General features: G+C 42.3%; 1 protein-coding gene across 1 annotated transcript in view; it reads right to left on the reverse strand.

The window, feature by feature from the left end:
* THRB (thyroid hormone receptor beta) overlaps window positions 1-18,030 on the reverse strand; it is a 210,695-nt gene that overhangs the window by 16,882 nt on the left and 175,783 nt on the right. Inside the window, exons 5-7 of the mRNA XM_032408802.1 lie at window positions 13,044-13,191; window positions 9,966-10,171; window positions 674-820 (exon numbers count right to left, since the gene is read on the reverse strand). Of these exons, the coding sequence (XP_032264693.1) occupies window positions 674-820; window positions 9,966-10,171; window positions 13,044-13,191 (501 nt within the window). The remainder of the gene's footprint in view (window positions 1-673; window positions 821-9,965; window positions 10,172-13,043; window positions 13,192-18,030) is intronic.

The following is an 18,030-nucleotide window of genomic DNA, read 5'->3' on the forward strand; positions in this document are numbered from 1 at the left end:
ACTGCTAAGTTAGGAAAGAGGGATGAGGTGTCCCAAAGGGAAAGCCTATGAGCTCAGGTGGGTGAGCTCTTCAGGGTGCCATGAAGACGGGGCAAGAAAGTGTGACCTTGTAGGAAAAGAGAGGAGAGTTACAGAGTTAAGATCCTTGCTCTGTGAGGGGGATCCTTATTTTTGAGGAAGAAACAACCACACAACTGTTTTGCTAGGATATGTAATGGAAAGCATATTGACTTAGACTCAAGCCATGGCCCTGTGTTTGGATAAATTAACTTAATCTCTTCGATCTTAGTTTTCCCCATCTATAAAATGGGCTTAATTAAAGCTATCCTGCAAATCTATTATAAGGATTGGATTTAATGTGGGCAGAGTTGAGCATGGTAACTGGGACACCGTAAGTGCCAAATGAACAGAAGTTATTGCTGTCATATTTCCCTACGCCTGGAGCCAGTGGATAGATAGGATCTTCAGCCTCACGTGGACGAGCTAATGAATGACTGAATAGAGAAGGTAGGGGAATAAGAGTGAAACAGTGCGTTTTCATTTTGTACTGACATTGCTTTCATATGACGAAATCCCTACTAATTAATATTAAATTATAAATAATACTCCGTATTCCTGGAAATTGATGGAACTATAATGAAAACTAATGCAGAAGGAAAAACAGTGTCCTCACCTCACAAAACATAGGCAACTTTTTGGCAAAATCCACCACTCTGGTAATTGCTGGTGTGATGATTTTTGTAAAATGGCTAAAGGCTTCCAAGTCAACCTTTCCACCTTCTGGGGCATTTACTATTGGTGCTTGTCCAATATCTTCTGGCTAAGGAGGAGAAACAAGAAAGATTTAAATGCAGAACCTAAAGGGATCTTTATTTATCATCGTTCTTACGTGGCAGAAAATCTCTTCTGAATTGACACGCTATACAATTTCCGGTTTTCACTTGGCTCATTAACAAACTATGCAGTTTTCACGTAGTTTAGTTTTCTGAGCAAAGATACATGTCTTGGCCATTGCTTTAATAGCCCCTGGTGATAGTGTTCCACAGAATTGTTGCTGCAGAATTAAAGAAAGGGAAAGCAAGTGAGAGAAAGAGGGAGGCAGAGAGAAACAACAGGAATTTGGGTCCTGCTTCCAAATGCACAAAGGATGCCAGGTGACATATGTGCTAGGGGCTCTGGGGTGGCATTTTCAGGACCCTGCACTTTCTGGCATGTGTGGCCCGTGATGGAGGAGTGTGATGGGGACGCTCTGGTGGGGAGGGAGCAGAGGCAAGCTGAAGACAAAGCACCAGCTGACAACCCCCTAACCACCCCCCACCTCCCGGACTCCTGGGTGGGATATGTGTGACATTCCTCCAGAAAACTCCCGACTGTCTTTTTTTTTAAGTTTTTATTTATTTATTTTATTATGTTCAATTAGCTGACATACAATACATCATTAGTTTTTGATGTAGTGTCCGACTGTCTTAATGGTAATGCTTTGCTAGAGGGAAGAACAACCTTAGCTTGACAATAGCAAGGCCTCCAGTATTCTGAGAGTCTTCTTCAGCATATAAAAGTCCTTTTGGACATCTCCCTTTTTCCTTACCTCTCCCAACTCCCAAGTATATAATCAGCCATTCCTCACGACCCCAGTGCAGCAGTTCTTTCTGCCCTTGAGTCCTGTCCCTGTGCTTTAATAAAATCACCTTTTTGCACCAAAGACTTCAGCTCTGGACCTCACCAACAGGACCTGAAGAGGTCTACTACATCATTGGCAAGTAGCACCCTATGGATTCATTCTTGCTTTTGACCCAGCTGCTGGGGCTCAAAGTTCCTGTCTGCCCTATAGATTCTAGTTGGAGGAGGTCTTGGAGGGCTGAAGGGGAAGACCTCTAGGTTGCCTGTAGGGACTGAGTTGTGTAAACTTGGCAAGCTTTCGGGCAGACAGTATTAATTACTAGTATTCAGTGTCCCCGGGGGCACTTCTCTGCCCTTGACTTGCCCAAGAACAAAAGCCATAGCCTTGCTACTCAAAGGGTGGTGTAGCAGCTTGGGTGTCATCTGGGGACTTGTTAGAAAGGCAGAATCTCAGCCCCTCCTCAGATCTAATGGTGCAGAACCAGCATTTTAGCAAGTCCCCCAGGTGCTTGTGCTCACGTTAGCCTCCCCGATGTCCATTGGTACTCTCCAGCTCCTTAGCTGAGGGCTCCAAGACCATCATGGTCTCTCACGTATCTCCTATCATCACCTGTGTTACCTGCCAGGAACAATCCTCTCTGTTGCCCTTTCTTGTTGTTGTGATAATTATAACTACTATTTATCTGTGGCCTGCAGGTGAGCCAGCCCCTTTGAGGAAGCATATTATCTCAAGTAGTTCTCACACAATCCTGATTGGCAGATGAGCAAACAAAGGGCTCAAGGGGTTAAGAACAATCCCCTGAGGCCAGGACTTGGATATTGGTCACCCAGCCTCTACACAGCAATCTGCCAGGAACCCCACATCTACCCCCTACTTCAAGGCTTTTACAACCTATACACTTTTTTTTTTTTTAAAGATTTATTTGAGAGAGTGAGCACTCACGTGCAGCCCCGACATGGGGCTCAATCCCACGACCCTGGGATCGTGACCTGAGCCAAAATGAAGAGTCAGATGTTTAACCCACTGAGCTACCCAGGTGCCCCACAACCTGTACACTTTTGACACCAGGGGGCAGAATTCTACTCCTATTATTTCCCTTACCGGCCTCTCCTACTGCCTTGCTGGAAGTTGTGAAGGTGATCAAAGGGATCAGAGACTCAGGCCTGTCCCATGGCCTAGAGCACAGTGAACCGACCAGAACTGCACACCCAGGCTTGGGAGCTGCAGGACGGTGGGCAGAGATGGGCGGGAGGATCTGGCACCAAGAACTAGTCAAGCAAAGCTGAATCCCTCACTTGCAGAGTCGTGAGGGCGCTGCTTTTGACAAGACTGTGGCCTCCCTACAGCCATGGTCCTCAAACTTGCGTCAGAATCACCTGATGGGTGCCCATGTCCAGAGCTTCTGATGCAGTAGGTCAGGCACAGAGCCTGGGAATCTGCACTTCCCAGGGCATGCTGATGCTGCTGGTCTGGGATGACACTTTGAGAACCACTGGCCTGGCAGTAACCACATCCAGCTCAGAGTAATCCAGTTACCATTTTCTTCCCACACCTCCCCAATTATTGCTCACGTCTAATTTTTAGCACAAAGCAAAGCACAGGATGATTCTTTTACTGACTTGTTACTAGGGCACTGGGGTCAATAGGAGCAGCCCAGGCCCTCTCCAAAGGTGTGGTAGGAGCTGTGGTTACAGCCTAGGGGAGGATTTTAATATATATTACATAACAAACTGGCAGCATTGACCTTTTCTGGGTTATCCAGTAGGTTCTTCTGTTTTTTATTTTATTTTATTTTATTGTTTGCTTTGTGGGCAGCAAGTGAATGGGAAAGGAACCTAGTTTGTCATGTTACCATAGTCAGTGACGATGTTTTGGGGCAACTGTTGGCATGGGAAGCCTGTGGGAGGCTACTGCTCTGCTGGCTTTCTGGATGCAGACAGAATTGACGGAATAATCACACATACAATTTCCTTCTCTCTTTTCTCTCTCGCTGCCTGTCTTTCTCACACAGCCTGAGTGAAGGGAAAAGGCACATCAGGTCCTCCTTTGGGCGCTGCTGCTCCTGGCATTCTTCACCTCCTTGCTGGTCTTTATAATTCCTCCCACCCCAGAAATGAGGCTCATCTCACCTGCCTTGCTTATTTTACAACTCTGTTATGAAAATCGACTGATAAAAGGAACATGGTCATACAATAAAAAAGAAAAGAAGTTTTATACACACATACACACACACACACAGGGTGAGCTTTTTTAGAAATAAAAAAAATAACAATATTTTAATGTTTTTATAGTTTGGCCAAATGTCTTGTCATTGAACACTGATAGATCTAAACTGATTGTATTGAATGGTAATCAGTGTCCTTTGAAATGTCGCTAAGTTAATACCGATTTTAAAAATTTCCATTTAATCTGTGGGCTCGTGGAGCATTTGAATCGCACATCTAAGGGTTTGAAAAAAGGAGGGGAATTATACAAGGAAATATGGTAATTTTAATTAAAATCAAACTTCCAAATGTAACCACCTCACAAGATTTTCTGTTGAAAAATAAGTATCAGGGTAGAAAAAAAAATGTACTTTTAAGGTTTTGGGTATTTAATGGAAAATACAATTGCTAGAAGTAAAATCATATACAAAGTAAAAGCTTTTTATTATTTCAAGCTTTATTCCCATAATGGATCTTGGATACCAGAAAAAAACAGATAGATAGATAGATGATAGATAGATAGAGTCTATGAATTGACCTGAGTTAACACATGAGGTATGAGAAATTAAGGTTGAGCACTGCAACCTTGTCTGTGACTTCCCTAAGGATTTTTCACATCATTTGCTGCAATATTTGGAGGATGATAGAAATAAAGAAGAGTACAAATAGTTGGCATCAGGTGAATCTATTAGATACATAAGTACAGCTAGTAGCCTTGTAATACATAACATGAGATACATTTGCTCTCACACACACACACATACACCCACACACACACACACGTGAGCATGCGCTGAGATCAAGCTCAGGTACTGATGATAAGTCACCAGGGTAGACTGTGGACAAAGCCTGGTTTTTGCCTCTGGCTCAAACTGCCTTAGCTTTCTCACTGGGGTGCTTCCAGTTCTCATTCTGACTTTCCTCTTCCTTGGCTGCCCTAATGGGCCTCCTGAGCCAGCTCAGCCTACCTCTTCATGTCTCCTCCCCAACTTGCTTTGCACTTTTGCAGTTTGGAGCTGCCTTTTCTCTGGACTTCTGCTTTCTCTCAAGTCTCCGCTTCCATCTTATCTTTGCCAATTCCAAATCTTACCCCAATCAAGTTGTTTTCTCCTTGAAGTCTTCCCAGATGACCTGTGTGAAATGATGCCTATCTCATTGGAACACAGATGGTGGCCCACGTACATCACTCATATGGCATTTAGGCATTTATTACTATCACTTTTTATTGCAGTTATGTAGGTACATAGTAAGATATGAACTTCTTGGGTAGGGGGCATAAACTTTAAGTTTTGTTGTCTACTGTGTGGAAAACATTGGGCTAAAAGGTGGAGGACAGAATGCTTGTTGGTTGGTTGAGTGAATAAATGTATCTTTATACATGTTCAACCAATATTTATTGAGCAACTACTATGGGGCCAGGCCTGGTTCTAGATGCTGAGGTTACATCAATGAACAATGTACCCTCAAGGAATTTTCACTGTACTGAGGGAAGACAGACAAAAAAATAAAAAGAATACTCTCACAGAAGAGTAGGGATGTGGGGAGCCAGAGGAAGAGATGGGCCGGCAGCACTAGCTGGGCAGGACATGAAGTGGTCTGGACCATGGGGCGGCAGTAGAGATGGAGAGAAGTGGAAGAACTCAAACCTTTCTTGGGAGCCGGACCCAGGGCTTTCTGACTGACTGGATGTGGGGTGCAGGACAATAAAGAATCCAGGATGTCTCCTTGGGGGCAGTGGAGGGGGTGGGGGGCACAAAGGGAGAGATTCAGGGGTGTGTGCGGGGGTGGGCTTCTACTAGCTCAGTCGTGTCACTAGCTGCTGATACGCAAATGGAGACTAGGTGCCTTTCTGCTTTGACTGTTCATCAGTATTATTCAAGGTGAGTAGCAGATGCTGCCCGTTGGCCTCTTTGCAGCGGCTGGCCCAGAGCTGAGGGCTTCTTGGCTTGGACCTGCAGCTCTCTGGCACATGCAGAGTGGGATGGGGCCAGACAGGACTCTGCCCTTCCTTTGTGAGATCATAGGGTATCTTCTTGCACCTTTGTAAGGGGGGGCAGGAAGGCCCAGACCAATGGTGGTTAAAGGTCCCTGGGCTTTGGCATCTTACTACAGGCTCTCCCTTTTCCTGGGATGAGCAGGGATGGACGTGAGGATGGGGGTTGTAGGGATAATGCACATAGGAACCACTTGCGTGGTTGTTAATGATGTGCTGAGCACTTATGTCTACAACTTTTATACCTTGTTGTGTAAAGTCATCCGAGCCTTAGAGAGGCGAAGGAACTTGCCCAAAGTCACATAACTAAAAAGCAACAACAACAACAACAAATATATATATGTGTAAAAAAAATAAAAAGCAACAGAGACAAGCATTGAACTCAGGCTGTCTGATTGAATCTCCATGCACATGACTATACAACCCTGCCTTCTTCTGATGCAGTTATAATTTTGGGCGATAGAAGTCTTCCTGACTTGATTGCTTTTGCCTTATGACCAAATCACCCATCCTGCCTGGCCCTTCTGCTTATGCCCCTTTTCTGAGGCTTTCCCAACGGAGCATAGGTGAAATCAGACAGCAGCTCTGCCAGGGAAAAGTAGGGCAGGCCAGCCCTGGTTCTGATGGTCACATTTTATACTTGCATGGAAAATCCATCCAAAGCTGTACCTTTGCATGTGAACGAAGGGAGAAGAATAAAAACACCATGTCAACAGACAGTATTGTTGCTGCTACGGGGTTTACTCCAAGCCGAGGGTCTTCCCGCCCCTGGGAGGGGTAGAAGTGAATTACCCGTGGTGGAGACACTGCTTCTCTTGTTTGGCTCAGATGGCCCTTGTTCTCTTCTCTGTGCACTTCTCTGTTTCATCATTGCTGTCACCACACCCGAAGGGTGGTTACATTGGGCACTTCTATGCCATCAGGAATTTGGGCGGATTGGAGAAAACTAGAAAATTATTATTTAAATGCTTTTGGAAGTAGTTTTAAAGAGTGGCTTTGGAATTATTATGAAAATCTACATGGCTTTTTAAAAAGTTTATTTGCCAATGACTCTCATTTCTACAGACACAAATATAGATTTGAAACCCAGGTCAAACCACCAGTCTCTATTTCTGACTTGAGTCCTGGTGTTAGGGTGAAAAATGATGAAGAATCTTCTTTTGGGGGAGTAAGTTATTTTCCTGTTCCAGATAGATGAATACTTCCAGTTTCTATGACAACATATAATTTTTAGTCCCTTCTGATATATTACTATACTATTATTATTATATTTTTAAAGATTTTTATTTATTTATTTGAGAGAGAGAGGGAGAGATCCAGAAGAGAGCATGAGCAGAGGGGAGGGGCAGAGAGGAGCGGCAGAGGGAGAGGGAGAAGCAGGCTCCCCACTGAGCAGGGAGCCCAACACGGGACTCAATCCCAGGACCCTGGGATTATGACCTGAGCCGAAGGCAGACGCTTAACCGACTGAGCCACCCAGGTGCCCCTATTACTATACTATTATTAACATAATAGGTCTCTTCAAATTCTTTTTCAGAAGAAGATGGGCCATCATCACATACAAATAAATAAAATAATATGTGTAGCAGTGTTATAAGCCAAATAGAGGCAGCCACACGGGAGACACAAATCCTAATGTATAGAAGCCTATTCAGACATGGATATCATTTAGCAAAGCTGCCTTTGATGAAGGATTCTTAATGTCCTTGCAGGAATAATTCACCACTCAGTGAAATTTTTATCCTGAGCATACATACGCAATCGGAGTGACCCTTCTGCAAGGGGGATGTGTAAATATGTAAACTGGCTGAGACAGAGGGCTTAACTGTACTGTCTCTGAGGATGGGCCAGTGGAACTGTACATTCTGTTTCACAAATATTTATTGAGTTCTGTTCTGGTTATCTACGCTGTGTAACAAACTACCCTAAAACTTAGTGGCTTAAAACAACAGATTTTTACTGTTGCTTAGAGTTGATGGGCTCAGGTGGGTGGTTCTCATTGGGGTCCCTCATACAGTTGTCCTCAAATGGCAGCAGAGGCTGGTGTCATCTGTAGGCTTCTTTACCCACATTTCTGATGTCTGGTCTGGCACCAGATTCAGCCTTAAAAGTCACTCTGCTAAAAATCTGTTGCTTAAAGTAATCACACACCCAGCCCATGTTCAATGAGAGAGAGAGGAATAGACTTCACCTCTCCATGGGAGAGAATGAGCTGTATCTACAGGGAAGAAAGGATCTCAAGGCAGCCATCTTTGACAAGAGCTACCACAAGTTTCAACCACACATATGATCAACAATGAAGTGACAATACTGAATGGAACATGGTCCTTCCGTTGAGGAGATGCTGGGGTGATCCCAGTCATAGAAGGGGATTGGCTGATAGAAATGAAGCTCATTGTAGAGACAGATGGGACTGTGACCCCAGCACCACTCTTAAGAAAAAATGGCCTGGAGAAGCAGTTCTTTGTATTTGGACCAAGAGGAACAATTTCTTGAACAGATCAAGGATCTACAAAATATACATTTCACATTGGCTCACTGAGGAGGGGAGACAGGTGGATAACACAGTTGCTCTGTAAATGTCAGCTTCCCAAAGAGAACTCTAGTTCCTGGATAACCTCATGGCCCTGACAAAAAAACTAATGGCAAATCAACCTGTGCTATACATTCTTTGGTTCTTTCTGTAGACGATCAGACTGATGAAAAGCATTAGGAGCCTTTGAGCTAAAGGTGCAGACCTGGTTTTAATCATTAGCAATAGTGTCATCTTTGCTAAAGAGACCACAAGGCATAAAGAGATCTGACTGGATTTTACCATATAGAATTTGTTTCTTAGCTTTCAGACACAGCTCATGTCACCTCCCCAGGGAGACCTTTCTGACCACCCTGTCAGAGAAGGGAAGTCTCTCTCCACTTCCAATTCTCTATCACTCTGTCCCATCATGATGTTTGTTTTCCTCACTGCACATACCACCACCTGTATTCATCTTGTTTGTTTAATCCTTACTGTTTTTCTCCCTCCACCAGAACAGAGCTGACTTATTCACTTCCTAGCATACAGTAGCTGCTCAATAAATATTTTTTTTTTTTTTGAACAAAAGAACAAAGCTTTAGAGTCTGGAAGGAAGCACCCTCATGACCACTGAAATGGTTTTAGTTAGACTAGTATTCGTTCTCTTTTTGGAGTAGAGAAAACTGAAGTGTAAAGTTCCTTAGAAGTCCAGATGTGCCCCAAATCTTCCACTTTATTTGAAATTCAGCTCGGTCACTACTCTGAAATCAGGCCTGGAAGTGGCAAGGTCAGTTTCTGAGATGGTCAAACACCAGCTGGTGGTGGCGGGGTGGGGTAGTCCATCTGGACTTCTAAGCTTGGCTGCCACTTTCTAGTAGTGTGAACTTGGGTGAACTAAATAAGGCCTTTGGTTTGGTTTGCATATCTGTAAAATGGGGATAGTAATTCCAGCCTAACCCAAAGCATTGTGAGGTCCAAAGGAGAAATGAATGGGAAGGACTTTCACAGTTGTTAGTTTTTATAAAAACATCAAACATTGAACTTCCAAGGGCCCACAAAAGCCTGTTTTCTCTATATATCCCCACCCCCAAACACCCTCCCTACTCCCCATTTCCCCATTCCCCTAGTCTTCCTGGACTCAAGTTCATTTATTTTAAGCTAAACATTTTGATTTCTATTGACATAAAAATACATTTGAGATATGGGCTACTTCATCCTAGGGATTGTTCTAAAGGGGATATCTTGGGGTGAGTTTAGAGGACTAACTATATAAATGGGCATCTGGGAGAAGAAATGGGTGTAAAAGGGGAAAGCTGACAGGTAAAGAATGTTACTGATCAGTTGATTTAAGGCTGGCCTTATTAACAGCAAAAGCAAACAGATTATGTAGCCTAAAAACTACTTAAAATTTAGTGACTCACAAGCAACAGTTGAGAGGAGTGACCTTTGTTCTTAGACAGCCCTGGATTCAAATCCTGACTCTGCAAGTCACTTGACTTCTTGGGAATGCAGTTTCCCTATCAGTAAAATGGGGGCAGTCACACCAGCATCCCACCAGGGTGATGAGGACTGAGTGAGCTGAAGGAGAAAATGTGGAGCATGCAGCTGATATTTAGCTGTGCCGGGGAGCCTCACCAGGAATTTCCGTTTCTGCTTCCAGTGGCTGCCTTGGGCATTGGTGGCCACATGGGCTTCAGTGACAGTTTTGATGAGCTCCCACTCCTCGTCCGTGGGCTCCGGCTTGTGCCCGATGGATTTCTGCAGCTCTTCCCGCCGTCTCTTCTCCCGGTTCTCCTCAATCAGCTTCCTCTTTGCCAGCCTCTTGCTGTCATCCAGTACCACTGGGAGAAGAGGAAAGATGAGACAAAACACGCGGACACTCGCAGACACGTGGCGGACTGCGCTTACACCCCGGACCACCCACGCGCAGATGGCTGAGTACGTCCTGCAGGGTGGGTCACACTGGGGTATTTTCTCCCCTCGGCAGCAAACTGCCATTGACTAGCTATGGTCCGATATGAGACCTAGTGCCAAACTCCCAACGTCTGGTCAGCTTTTCAAAACAAAACTCTGGGCGAAGCTGGACAATGGGCGTCCCGACCCCACAGAAGGTGACTCTAAAGAAGAAGGAAGCAGAGGGAGGTAAAATCTGTCCTACCCATGGGTTCCCAGATGAGTCTGTACTCAGTCAATATGAGACTATAGCCAATCATCTGGATTCACTCTTAGGATCTCTGTTCCTCCTCTTTTGCCCTCAAATGGCTCTTAGTAAAACGAACTTCAAATTAAAGTTCTGGAGCGGTAAACAGGAGGCTAATGATCTCTTCCTCAGATAAAAAGGACCAACTCTTTATTAGTTCCCTCAAGGGTTCATTGGAATGAGGCTCGGTCTATCTCAGGCTGCCCAGGTACTTACTTTGCTCTAGTCTATACCTGGTCTACCCTCAATGGTGGTTAAAGAGCCCAGGCTTTGGAATCTAGAAAGAGCTGGGTTTGAATCCTGACACTACCACATTCTAGCTGTGTGACCTCTGGCAAGTTGCTTAGGCTCTTTGAGCTTTCATATCTTCCTGTATAAAACGGGATCAACAATCCCACCTCACAGGGTATTCAATGTGCTAATGTAGTACAAGTGGTCAGTAAATAGAGCCATGACTTTTACCACTTATGCAAAAGGGACATAAGAAGGGCAGATAACAAGAAACCTCTACTTCTGGGTTATTTTCCAAAACAAAACCGTTTTACCAGACTCTTAGTAACCATCAATGGAATGGAAAGGCTCAGGTTTTATGCTACTGAGTCATAGTATTTTAGAACTGGAAAGAACCTTCGGTATTATCTAGCCCAACTCCCTCCTTTCACAGAGGAGGAAGTTGATCCAGAGAGATCATGACTTGCCTAAAAGTCACACAGCAAGTTCATGGCAGAGCCAAGGCAAGACCCAGGACTCCTGATTCCAGTTCTACAACATCATTGTCCTAGGGCCATTTCTTGATGAAGGTGTGACCTGGTAGGAAAAGAAAAAAAGCAAACATAGCAGGAGGAAGAGAACCAAAAGTACTCAGCTAATCCACAAACAGAATAATGAAACCCCAGGTCATCCAGGTTGGATTGGATCATCCAAATCCCGTGAACGATGGCAAATGTGGGAAATGTGAATGAGCCCTGTTAGGTCACTTTGGTTCCCTTATTAAAGGGGGGATGAGGAGTGGACTCTACTCATAGCCCCGTTTCCCAAATGCTTCCTCTATGCCAGGGATTGTGGCATTTGACATGCATTATCTAATTTAGTCCTGAAAACAACTTGCAAGATAGGCGATGATTTCACCGAAGGGAAGCCCAAGGTTAGGTCTGATGGTCACACAGCTAGTAAGTGGCAGATACGGGACTCCAACAGTTTTTCTGATTATAAAGCCTGAGCTCTTATAATACCTTGCAGGGTGCATTCAAAATTAATTTCCACCCAGGCCAGATTAACGCTGAGCTTTTTTAACTTTATAAACATTCCTATTTTTAACTTCTCAATCAAACAATGAAATGGACACAATAGTAACAGTCCCTTATGGTGACACATCTAAATATTCGGTTCTAGTCAATCATTTTCACATATCCTTATCAGGCATATTGTTGGCAATGGCTAAAAGTCTTTAAAAGATGAAGACAACACACTCAGCCAGAAGTGGGGATTAACCCAGGATTTCCAGCCTAAAGCCCTCAAACAACCTTCCTCCTTTTTAAAGATTCCCCATTCTGTCTACTTTATTGGGCAAAGCAGGACATTTCACAGACTTTTTTGTTGTTGTTGTTCTAGCTCAGAGTACCCTGTTTCTCACATAAATGTGAGCTGTGATTATTTCCTCTTTCCTGAGGAAAATCCTCATTGCATTCTTTCCTTTCCTTTTTTTTTCTTCTTCTTTTTAAACTAAAAGTTGGAAATTTTCATTGAGGTGCAAAACACTTATGCCAATAGAAACCATTAAGCCTGATGCCTGGCAAAACGGAGGCCACACATTCTGAATGACACAATTCTTACTTTATTATTAGATTAATTAAAGTGACTGGTGTAAATCCCTTGCACGGTGCAGGAAGAAGAGACTCCAGTGGCTAATCTCACCACCATATGCTGTGGCACTTTGAAAGCTGGGTAGGAGGACTGGAGCTTAGAATGTTTTTATGGGCTAAAAATATAACAAACAACCAACGGCAGGATGACTCATGCGATAGCACTCGACTTCACATTCTTCAAAAATTACTGAACACGATGTTTTCTGCCAGTGCCCCATCTCCAAAAATGTCCACAAAATAAATTCCTGTCTCTGCTTTTGAAAAATATCAGGACTAGTCCATGAGGCTCTCACCACATGAATGTCGTACATAAAACTATGCCTCATCAAGGGGACTGGACATGACCGCTCATTCGTAATCTGTTGTGAACAGAGTATTGCTAACAGTCCTGCAAATGTGATAGGGATAATTTAATCACTCCCCCTCACGTGTAGTCTGGATACTTTGAGAGTTAGAAGTTGATAGGGAAGGGGTAGGATGGAAACGACCCAGCAGTAGCTGGGAGTGAGGGGTCTGTGGGAGTGCTAGGGATCTTCTCTCTATCCACATGGGTTCCTGCTTTCTTTTCTGCCTGGTTGATCTCCTTGAATCAAATCTTTCCCCAATGAACACTCCTTGAATATGAAACAAAGGAAGAAGATTACTTACAATCTGTTGCCATGCCAACATAGATGCATTTTTTAAAGCGACATTCCTGGCACTGATTTCTCGTAACTTTGTCTATGACACATTTTCCTTCATATTTACAGGAATAGGATGGATGGAGATTTTTCTGAATGGTTCTTCTAAAGAAACCCTACATGGGAAAGAAAGACCCAAGACAGCAGTTTCATATTTTCTAGAAATAAATGACTCCAGAATTTTGTGTCCATATAACTGTGATGGATTGTTTTGGACCTTACCTGGGTATGGACCTGTAGCTCCTACCTATTCACATATAGGACAATTAGCCCAAACTGAATCTAAAGAATTCTAAATCTGAGCTGAAGGAAATGTCTAGGCCTACACACAGAGTCAGTATCTTTTTGGCATTTAGTAAGGAAAAGAGGTTAATGGGAAAATCTAGTGTTCATTTTTATTTTTTCTAAACACTGAGTAATATAAATAAATTACATTATTTCATTTCATAGAGTGCCATAATTGTGTTGTTAAGTTAAGCTGTGAAGAACCTTGCTACACTTTGTACTGGAGAATAAAGGAGCTGGATACTTGTGATACTCAATTAATAATTCAATTATTTAGTAATTAAACAGCCTTTAGAGATTTAGTTTAGTTCTTGTTTTTAACTCTTGAAATGCCCATGGTCAGCTCAGATAACCCTTGAAACAACAGTACTTGGGGAGTAGAAAATTCAAGACTCTCCACCCAATTTTTCTCAGTGCTCACTGCATTAGGGTTTTTCCTTTCATAGTACTCTTCCTCTCCAGTGTTGGTAGACATACTCCCTGAAGTTCAATAGGTGTCTTCCTTTCTTAAGGCATGGGAGAGGGCCACCGTAAAGGCTGCTGAGGATGCCATGTAGTCCAGGTTTAGGTGACATAAACCTTCTCAAAGGTGTGTTCTAGCAGAACCTTCCTGGACATGGTACTCCCGTCTTGGCAATGGTGCTTCTGTATTGTAGCACTCATGATGGCAGAAAGCGTGCACTTATTGTAAGGGGCACATTGCAAAGCGCTATAGACACCTTCCATATCCTTCTGTCTCTTCTACAACCTTATGAAGTAGGTACTCTTAATATCTCCACGGTAGGTATTAAAAAACTAAGCCTCTGACAGGTTAAATCACTTGCCCCAAATCATGTGGTAAGTACACTGGGAAACTCAGCCTAGAGCTGAGGAGTCAGACTCCAAGTCTTGTTTACCTAACTGCTTATATGATATAAACTGAATCCAATTTTACTGTATTGTTCAAATGTTTTAGATGAACAGATTATAAATAGCACCCCCCGCCTTTATCTTTTTTAGTAGACTAGCAAGGCAAAAACAAATGTTGAAGGATACTGTCTACTAAAGCTTAAAGGGACCTCTAACTTTGTTACATAAATAGGGACTGACATACCAGCTGGCCTAGATTAAACCCAAATTTGAATGATCCAATTTAACTTTCCTTGGCTTTGATTTTGTACATATACCACTTGCATATTCACTCAGACATAAGAGCTCTCTACCTTATAATGAAAAGGTCAAAGGTAGGATTTTATATTGGGCAAAGCAGGATAAAATAGAAAAATGACAGCCATGACTGAAACTAATGAACTTGATTGGGGACATGTGAGCAAATCCCTTATCATTTCTATTGTTCAAGGTCTAACAGGAAAACAGCCCCATTATTATTTGGGTCTTGTATCCTTAAACACTTATGTCCATTAGTTTGAATGATGTTGCTATCGTGTTATAAGATTCACTCAGTCACACATGGGCAGGTCTTTGTCATGCTGGCGGTGTGTTTCCCTGGGTATTCAAGGTGAGCTCATTCTGCTAGAGCATGAATGTCAGGGCATGCCACAGCACTGAAGGACAAGCTGCCCTGTGACCCTCTCTACTGTACCTCTGCTGCCCTCTCTCCAACCCACCCTTCATGGGTCATCCCTGCCTGGAGAGCAAAAAAAGCCTGGAGATTCCTGGCAAGAAGACATGTGTCACAGACAGGGAGGAGAGTGGCTGGGTAGCATACCTCCTTCTGGAGAAGGCAGAGTTTCCCCAGAGGTGGCAGCACCAAAGTCCAGGGCATCAGGGAGAATGTGTGCTGCTAGGAGGATAGGAAAGTTGTTGGGGGAGACCCTTTTCTCACACATACTCTGACGCTGACTCATGTTCTAGAAGCAGGGAGCAGACCAAAGAGTCCGACAATGCTAAGGAGAGAATGAGCTATGGTATACCAGACACTAGGGTAACATTCATTTTTCCAAAAAGGCTACTCTGTGAACCTTTAAATGCAATGAATGAAATAATTTATACTTTGCTTATGTTGAGAAAGGTGTTGGGGTAGCAGGCTCTGCTATTCATAGTATCATTTTTCTATGGCTTCTCTCTGATGACTTTTCTCGGGCGCTTCATGGACCAAATCCCCTTTAAGATGTTGGCTTCCCCTAGGTTATAATAAAAGGATATTTGACACATGATGAGGGATCACTTCATTTGAGTAAATGTAAAGGTGCTAGATCCCTTAATTTTAAAAAGTGACAAAAATTAACTTTTGGAAATGAACCGAATAGAAAATATTTAATATAGTCTACCTACAAAAATCTTTTTAGAGGTGAGCTAACAAAAGACATGTCCCAGGGACTAAGTAAGGCCATATATTTCACTGATGATTTGTTGGTGAGGAGAGGTTTTTCTTTTATTAATCAACATCAGACATGTTTCTCTGCATTTTGAGAAGAACTGGATCTACTTCTTAGTGGTCTGAGATGATGCCCTGATTAGTGTGATAAGGAGCTAAGTGTCAATATTTGGGCAACTGCTATAAGCTATGAATCTTCCTTAAAAAAATAGTTTATTGTGGGGAAGTATCAACATTCTATGAAAAACTGGCTCATCAAAACAGACAAAACAGCTCCAAAAGATTTTTGCTGTCTTCAGGGCAAAAATGGGCAAAAAAGACATACACACTGCAAGTATGGTGTAGAAATATTTTTAAAGTGCCGGTTTGAATAAACAGTATGTGAAGCATAACCTTTTTTATCTTTGGCCACTCTTAAAAACTGTGTTTCATTTGAAAAACTCCATTGTCTTTTTCCAAGATACTTTGTCTTTATATTAAATGCATGATCTGCATAATTACCCCAGGAAAGCTGCTTTCTGATTTTATGATGGAGGCAATTCTAGAAACAGGATTCTGATCTGAGATAAAGGGACAGAGGCTGAAAAAAATCTAGCTTTTTGCTACATGATTTCTTCTTTTAGGTAAACCTCAGTTGAATCAGGCCCCAAACATGCTGTGATCTTGGAAAAAGAGGCTAATGGATTTCCTGATCATCATGAAGACATACATGAAGCAGGGACACGGGTTAATAGGCTTGATTCTCCATTTGTTTAAGTCAATCACTAATAAGCATTAAGTTCTCTGTAAGGCACATTTGGTCTTTAGAGTCACTTTGGGAGTTGAGTATTAAATGGAATTTTCATTAGAGTCTCTTCCAGAATTCAAAATTACCATTAGGAACTGATTTGAAAGAATCTCAATGCTACATAATCAGGTAGGCAAAGCTTTATGAATTGGGGCTACTTTAGAAAAAAGGCCTGTTTGAATTACTGAGCTTTCAAAGTGAGAGAGTATATCTAAAGTAATACAGTGTTATTACTTTCAAATCAAGCCAATAAAACTGTGCTTTCAAGAGACAGTCTGCAAGTCCCCCAATTAATAAACAGTCAGGACTTACTTGTATTCGGTTCCATTAAACTCCTTAAGATTATTTTCATGGATGTAATAGCAATATTTAGCACAATCTTTTTTAAAAGGTACAAATTCCAGATCAAAGGTGTCTGGATGAATGAGAGCACACTACATCACATTACAAAAATCTTGCAGATATAGGGCCTTGGGAACTTAGAAACGCCCTGATGTGTCCTGATTCCCATGGCTGTATCAGTTCAACACTTCCAGCAGGCTTCTGCTAAGTGTTTCCGAATTTCATGCACAAAAGCTAGGGAATTTGCATGGAAAATCTTCCATTAAGAAATGGGGCACCTTACCTTGAAACCAAGCTACCATGCTGATTTTTGGGGTTCAGGGTCAAAGGTTAGGAGGAAACGGGGGTAGTTGAAGGAGGGGAACAGAGAGGAGGAGGTGAGGTGGGTGACGGGAGGGAAGACTGAATCGTTTTATACAGTTTAATACAATCTTTGCCTTAGGATTTACATCTTGGGATCATTTGGTTTTAAATATAAAAAGTAAATAGAACATTTAGCAAGTAAACATTTAAGAAGTCTTTCCCTGACTTAATGTACTTCCTCATATATAAAACATTAGCTGAACGCTGGATCTAGCACTGGGTTGAGCTTTATTTATTTTTATAGTAGACTTTCTTTTCTAGGCTAGGTTTTTGGACCAAAAGATATTTGCCAGAAAGTTCATCTTAATTTTGATGATGAAGAGTGTAAGTAGGCAAATTTAGGCTCACTTTCGGGAAGTGAACTGTTGATCATGGGTGTATTCTTGTCAAGTATCTCCTGTAGATGGGATAGAGCATAAAATTAGCTGATGGATGCCCAGAATTCATTTACTGGCTGAAGGCTGTGCAGAAAGCCAATTTGGATAATTTCAGAACATAATTGAATCTAAGTAGCCTCAAAGATACTCTCTAATGGAACCCTTAAAAATGAGCATATTAAAAAAATAAACAAAAGTGGGCATATTTACTCAGATTAATAGCATGTGGTAGAGTACGTTCTGTGTCCTTAACCACTGGAGATAAAACAAGAGGAGAAATGGTTATTTCTTGGGCTAATATATTATAAAACATCTATGCATTTTTAAATTCACAGTGAGAATATTAATTTCTTTTCATCTTATTAGTTCTTTCCCTGTCTTTTTTTTTTTTCTCTCCCTGTCTTAAAAGCCAGACATTACACTCTTGCAAATCCATTTAGTTATTGTTGATTTGGGAAAAAAAAATAAATTCAGTTCTTAAACA

The sequence above is a fragment of the Phoca vitulina genome, unplaced genomic scaffold (assembly GCF_004348235.1).
Source record: "Phoca vitulina isolate PV1807 unplaced genomic scaffold, GSC_HSeal_1.0 scaffold10, whole genome shotgun sequence".
NCBI classification, from domain to species: Eukaryota; Metazoa; Chordata; class Mammalia; order Carnivora; family Phocidae; genus Phoca; species Phoca vitulina.